This window comes from Mytilus edulis, chromosome 7, assembly GCF_963676685.1.
Source record: "Mytilus edulis chromosome 7, xbMytEdul2.2, whole genome shotgun sequence".
NCBI classification, from domain to species: Eukaryota; Metazoa; Mollusca; class Bivalvia; order Mytilida; family Mytilidae; genus Mytilus; species Mytilus edulis.
The window spans coordinates 32397623-32405023 of NC_092350.1; the positions used below are offsets into that span (position 1 = coordinate 32397623).

Consider the following 7401-nt stretch of genomic DNA (forward strand, 5'->3'; position numbering starts at 1 on the left):
GGCTAAATAATACTAAATCTGGTGACTATGTTGAACAAATCTATCCCATCGGACTAAAGATAAAGGATACTACAGATACAGTTAAAGTTAAGTCTGTCTCATATCTTGATTTACATCTAGAAATTCACAATGAGGGTCGGTTGAAAACAAAACTTTACGACAAAAGAGATGATTTCAGCTTCCCAATTTTGAACTTTCCATTTCTATGTAGCAACATTCCAGGAGCGCCCGCATACGGAGTATATATCTCCAAATTGATACGATATTCCCGGGCTGGTACTTCCTATCATAATGTCCTTGATATAGGATTGCTGCTCACAAGGAAGCTATTGAAACAAGAGTTCCAAATGGTGAAGTTGAAATCATCTACGATATTTTACGGACGCCATCACGAGTTGGTTGACCGTAATGGAGTAACCGTTTCACAGATGATATCGGATACGTTCCTTATGTTGTAACTACAATACTATTCCCTTTTCGTGGATGTGACCTACCGAATTAGACTATTTACCGTCTTTGTAATAATATAAGCAACACAACACAACGGGTACCACATGTGGAGCAGGATCTGCTTCCCTTCCGGAGCACATGAAATCACCCCAGTTTTTGGTTGGGTTGATGTTGCTTAGTCTTTATGTTATGTCTTCTGTACTATTATTTGTCTGTTTGTCTTTTAATTTAAAGCCATGGCGTTGTCAGTTTATTTTCAATCTATGAGTTTGACTGCACCTCTGGTATCTTTCGTCCCTCTTTTCAAGGTTTCATGGAATTAAATTCCATTGGGGATACGGGAAAATTATAAAAATAAGATACACAAATTAAATATACTTTATTACTTCAATCACATACAGTACATGTGGTTGATATCTACCGGCAGACTTTTATCCTGCTTTACTTATTGGTTGGACCCAAGGGCGACAAAGCAGCTTCATACATGAGCAACATTGCGGCAATCTTACGTATCTTCGAACCAAACCAAACCTCGGGCACCAAATATAATAATAATGTGCCTTATATGAAGTGTGTCTGCACGCTGTCATCCACGGCCAAAATGTATAGACTCCTGAGCAACTCCTATATCTAAAAAAAACCCAAACAAAAACACGTGATACATGCAGATTTATATATATGTCAAAGTTATCATTTGATGTTTAGTTCTTGATCAAAAGGAAACAAAAAATCAAAAAAATCTTGCAGCTTTGAAATTGTGTTCAAATATGCATTTGATGCATGACAGATCTGCATGAACAATATGATAAAGAACAATTTACCATCGTGTTCTTGTTTTTAATGGTAACGTGAATGTTTAACATATTTTGTATACTTAATGTTTTAGTCTTCGACTTATACCAGTGAACAAAAGAAACGATACATGTACAACATGCAAAATGTACAAGCAATGTTTTTTTCCCATATATAATGAAATTGGATAAACTATACCAAGGTGAATAATTGTTCAATTTGTCCAATGTTAACAGAGTGTTAAGTTCTTATCGAAACTATTGATTTTAGGGAAAAACGCGAAATTTATTCTTGGGAATTTTTGTTATTTCAAAAATCGTATTTTCATCAAAAAACAAAAAATCAATATGAGAACATAAAACTTCAAACTTATACATTGTCTGCTTAAAATATTTGAATGCCTCCGTAGATATTTGAATACTAAATTATCATCTTCGAAATTAAGTGCCGGCTTTATTCATCATTTTTCTCAAAATAAATTTGATTTATGTGTTCAATGTTGTACTTGTATGGCTTTTAAACTGTTTTGATATGAGCGTCACTGATGAGTCTTATGTAGACGAAGCGCGCTTCTCACGTATAAAATTATAATCCTGGTACCTTTGATAACTATTACAATAACTCGGTATTTTCTAACTTCCAATTTGGTCATGTTCTAAAATTATGTGCATTTGTTTTGTAAATGGATGATTTTCATTGAATAATTCAACAGCTTTTCCTAATTATTAAATTTTATGATAAATTAGAATTCAAACTTGTGTATCGTTTCTTTTGTTGACTAGTATATACGTATTTATTATACCCCTTTTGTATCTTCTGTTTCTCTTTAAGATTTACATATTGTGGAGCACAATTTTTTTGATAATCATTTAGATAATTATGTGTGTGAAATAAGTTTATTGATAAACAAATCCTGATCTAATTATTACAAAAAAATAAACAAGTTTAAATGTTATAATATGTACTACTTACATGCAGGCAGTTTGTTTACATCGTAAATTATGCCAATTAGATAACACCCAGCATGTTTGTCCACCGTACCTAACGGCTCTCGGAAAGTAATAGTACCTAGTATATGATGGACACGTATTACTCCAGAAATTTAATCTAGTTGAAACAAGTTTTGCAGCAGGCTTAACATCAGCAGTTCTGAAAATTTTATATAAACATGTAATACGCCAAGCTGTTAGAATATTTTTGTAAGTATTCAATTTATTTTGACATTAGAATATATAGCGCAACAGTAAGTACTGTTTGAGAGATTGAACTGTGAGATTTACACAGTACAAAAAAAACCAACTTAAGGATTGGATAAAAAAAAAATAGATGATGTCCGTTTTCTCATGTGATTCACGCTTACGTCAGATCATAAAAAAGACAAGAATCACATATGTTATACACGTTTAATGGACAGACACATATACGAACCTGAAACAAGATGTTCCTCGATCATTATGAGGGGCCTCGAAGACCGAGTGGTCTATGTAGTTACTTCTGTAATCACTAGCCAGCTGAGGTTATGAGTTCGAACCCCGCTCATGCGAGTTTAATCGACTCTAATCTTAATTGACTAGGATCGTCAGTTTTCCTATTGAAGGTCTGTGGATTTCTTCAAACACTTCGGCTTCCTCCACCAATAAAAAACTGGACTCCACGAAATAGGCAAAAAATGGGTGCTTAAAAGTGGCGTTTAAACACAGAAAAATCAAGATCTAATTGATCATTTGAAAATTCCAAACACGGACTTCATATTGTTATTCATAATATAAAGTTGTTTTAGTTATTTACTATAACTGTTAAGTCTTATTTTCTGTAAGCCGTCGTATACAAAAGGTTAATCAGAATCATGATTCAAAAAATATCTTTAAAAAAAATAAATTTACTAATAACATCAGTATGCAAAGAAAAATAAAATTGTGTAGGTGATTTTATTTATATAATTCCACAAATATTTTGCACGACTATTTTTTTTAAAAGTACCTGATTCTGTATCTCTGACAATAACTATTTCCAAAAGCTATTGCCTTTTGTAGCTGAAGTTTTTGCGTACTGGTTGACCTACTAATAGTCCTTTTAATAGCAGCGCTGTAAATACATAGAGAGTTATAAGTAAAATCTGTATTGAATTGAATAATTAAAAATGATCAAGCTTAGTGTTTTTCCTCTACTTTTCATTAGTGTACATTGTTGTATTCACGACCGAAATTATTTTTTCACTTAGATTAATAAGCTGTCAATGACAGATATGTTATCCCTCCACTACATTATGTCCTGTCGCAATAATTCCAGGATTTTTAAAGCTTGACAATTTTCAAAGACGCTTTTGTTATTTTTCAAGACTGTATGGTACTCTCTTTTGTCTCTTGGATTTATTGTTGTTATTTGCTGTTCAATTACGTATACCCCAATATTTTTTTATACGTATAAAAGATTCAAACATAATTCAATTGATAGTTTTTAACTATTTGGAAGCCATGAACAGAATGTGATATTTGTTAGCAGTAAAGCCTATCTCTGTCTGTGGATCGATATTCTTTGTCAAGCAAAATAGTTCCAAATATTTATGACATACACTTAAACAATATGGATTCAGTAGTATAACTTGTTATAAGTGAATTATTATATGATACCAAATATTAATGCATAGTTATTTATTCAATGAACATGTTTTCAGGGTAAGTGCTACGGCTTTAACTTTTGTTTTGTTTGTTAAAATTGTGTGGCCTATATCTATTGATTATGTGATCATCTATCGACAGATTGGGATCTTTATATAAGATTTAAGAAGTTAGAATGTACTTACGTAGGATATACGCCAGTATGTCTTACTTCAACCAATTCTTGTATTTTCCGTTCCATTGGTTGGAAGCATTTCTGACTAGAAATAGGACCAGATTTTTGAATATCTGCGGCGAATACACCAATAATCACCAAGCAAAGTGTAACGTACAGCCTCTAAAGAAGTTAGAACAATGATAATTCGTTAAATAGTTAAAATATGTATATGTTATTAATTTTATATAATAAAAAAATATAACTTAAAGAGTTTCCGTGTATAACACATGTTTGCTGTAGATATGGTCTACTATATTACCATCTAAAATGCAGCTTTTCATTATATCGATTACTTCAGTTACCATTGGAAAGCTGGATACTTGAATATTTCTAAATTTTAGGAGGTAAGCTTAAGTTTTATTTGAGAAAGGTTTTCAGACTTTCAACTTTTATACTTAATGTGTAAGTGAAAGTAACACTCTAGATTTCGTGCGTCCGAAGATTATTTCTTGATTTACCATCATATAGAACGTTTAAAAGTAGACATTTGATAGACTGGTTCCCTGTCCTCTATCTGTTTGGCTCTGACAGAGAAAGGTATCTGCACTATCCGTATGTTGCAAAGGAGAGAACCAACCCAAGACATTTGAATGTTAGGTATGTATTAAGATGTATACACATTAGGCTCAAAGGAACAGAAAACAAAAGCCGAATTCATCAATGTTCAACTTTGCTTAATATGGATAGGTAAGCTTTGTCAGAAAAAAGGTTCTGTTGGAGTTATTTCTGTCAGTCACAAGAATTTGGTTTTAGAATGATGTCATAGTTGTGCAGTGATCGTTAGATTTGTAATTTTCCTTTTACCTACTTTTGAAATGCAACCAAATTAAGTTTATTTTAGCATGAACAACATTAAAAGATATTCTACATGTTCTAAACGGGTTTAATATTTCCATATTTCAATTTTTGCTCATATTTGCATTACTGTCTATGTGCTGACAGTGGACCGTCTAACAAATTTTCAACAACGTATCTATTTACTGTTTCCTGTTCGAAAATACAAGTATTTTTTCTAAAAACATCTTCAGTGATGTAAACTTCAGCTGGAATTGAGATATAGGCATGTTCATTAAATCGTTGTTTAAGCATTTAAAAATTAATAATGACTTTTAATGTAATAAATATAAAAAGTGAAAGAAATATTTTGAAAAAGGACTTACCATATTTGCGACTAGGACTTCAAAGACTATGATGTAGCTAAAAAAATAAATACAAACTAGTATTACACTCAAACTAACATATTCTTGAAATTTCTTGATAAAAATCAATCTATTTATAGATTATCGTTGATCATCTCAGGGAGATTAATTTTCTCGTTTGAGCCGGTACGCTGAAAGCGAGAAAAACAAATGAGGTACTGTTACTTAAAAAGAAGTAAGTTTAGATTTTTGGAAACGGTAAGCGTATGCTTCTCTGCACGCTTCACCCGCCACGCAACTCAAAAGTCATTCAAATGTAACATAACTGATTTAAAACATGATCGATAGATTATGACATCAGACGACTAGTATGATGTTATAAGATCCAAGACAGCGGAAACATATTGATAGTGAGTTCAAACACAGAAAAATCTTAATAGTGACCGTTAAAAGTATGTCATGTCGATTTCAGTCGTTTTTCCTTATACCTCTCTTTAGAAAGACCGTACAGTGTTTACATGCACCATCGTAACAAATCTATTGAGATCTATTAATGCCATGCGATTAGGCGTAGGGATGTTTTGATGCTGAGCAATGGGAATTGGATGATTATAACTGAAATGATCAAGTATCTATAGGTCCTAGTATGAAATCGTTTATCTGTATCAATGTCGTTATAGATTCTTTAATTCACTTGTGCTAAGTATATGTTAAAAGCAAGTTCTAACTAACAAGTTGTTGATTGCGTGAGAAGCTATCATCAGTTCACAAGAAGGATTTTGCAAGATTGTTTTAAAAGTCTTGTATGAGAAAATTCTGTAACGATTCTATTTGATAAGATATTGGTGGAGAAATTTGTCTTTGGCATCAGTGTGGTTTTACAAAAAGTAAGAATTTTCCTGACCTAAAATAAGAAATTTATATCCTCAATTCTCTCTCTTTTAAAGTCCTGTTTAACATGTTTAATGAGAACATTTCAGTAAGATTGTTACTATTAATGTTAATATACCATACATTTACATCAGTCTTCTACTATTTGTTCTTTTAAGCTGTCAGTAAGTTATTGTTTTAAATGATATAAATTATTATTACAAAAGTTATAGCGTTTACGACGAAAATGTTTTTAAATATTTAACAAACAGTAAAATATTACAAACCTTTATTGGAATTTCAATGTTAGTCGTTCTATGTTCCTTTTCTCTGAAGAACTGATAAAAATGTTAACATGTTTATATACTGTACATCTACGTAGTGCGTGGTATGATTTTAAAGCTGTTACATCTTGTTTTGAATATTGCTTATGTCAGCATGTTAATTAAAATATTGTCATGGTAGCTAATTTTAATAAATTTTGCAAATACCATTTGTGTCTACTTATCTTAAATACAAAAAGAAAAAGAAGGAACTTTACAATTTGACGGATGAAGACATCTCAATAACCTTAACAATAAGATGAATAGTCAAACAAAATCCAATTAGCGCTAAACAGACATGATTATTTTATCAGTTACTTTTTGCTATTCACTCAATTTCAGTAAATGTGAGTGTTTTCAGATCTGTTCTTTGTATAGTGGTTTTGTAAGTGGTTTTTTTTGCTTTTTATTGATCTGATGAGTTTAGTCCTGTTCAACTGTTTTGTATAGTTTGCTCTTATTTTGTACTTTTAAACCACTGTTCAGGGTTAGGGGTGGATTAACTAATGTATAACCCCGCAACATTCTGTATGCCCCTTTCCAATGTCAGTAAAATAATTCACACGGTTGTCGTTTGTTGCTATATTCTATTAAGATACAGGAATTCTGTCGGGAATAACAGATACGAAGCAAAGATATTACAATATTCACCGGGTTTGTAATAACATGAGCAACACGACAGGTGCCACATGTGGAGCAGGATCTGTGAACCCTTCCGGAGCACCTGAGATCAATACCGGTTTTTGGTGGGGTTCGTGTTGCTTAGTCTTTAGTTTTCTATGTTGTGTCTTGTGTATTATTATTTGTCTTTTGTCTTTTTCTTTTTTAGCCATGGTGCTGTCAATATAAAAAAAAGATGTGGTATGATTGCTAATGAGGTAACTGACACAGAATTTAACAACTATAGGTCGATTTATTTTCGATCAATAAGTTGACTTTCATGCTGGTATTGTTCGCTCATCTTTTAGAAAAGGTAATTCCATATAAATACT

At 31.9% G+C, this 7401-nt stretch overlaps 1 protein-coding gene across 1 annotated transcript; it reads right to left on the reverse strand.

Moving 5' to 3' along the window:
- Nucleotides 1-814: 814 nt before the first annotated feature.
- Nucleotides 815-6493, reverse strand: LOC139481264 (uncharacterized). The gene is made up of 6 exons (XM_071264445.1): nt 6374-6493; nt 5238-5274; nt 4046-4197; nt 3223-3327; nt 2215-2391; nt 815-1080 (listed from the first exon to the last, which is right to left on the reverse strand). Exons 2-6 carry the CDS (start codon nt 5238-5240, stop codon nt 882-884), a joined length of 636 nt encoding a protein of 211 aa, XP_071120546.1. The 5' UTR covers nt 5241-5274; nt 6374-6493; the 3' UTR covers nt 815-881.
- Nucleotides 6494-7401: the final 908 nt, after the last annotated feature.

Coding starts and splice junctions, on each gene's coding strand:
- LOC139481264 (XM_071264445.1), bottom strand. Junction 3,328..4,045: donor CATACTGGCGTATATCCTAC/GTAAGTACATTC, acceptor ATGTATTTACAG/CGCTGCTATTAAAAGGACTA. Junction 2,392..3,222: donor TGTCAGAGATACAGAATCAG/GTACTTTTAAAA, acceptor TAAAATTTTCAG/AACTGCTGATGTTAAGCCTG.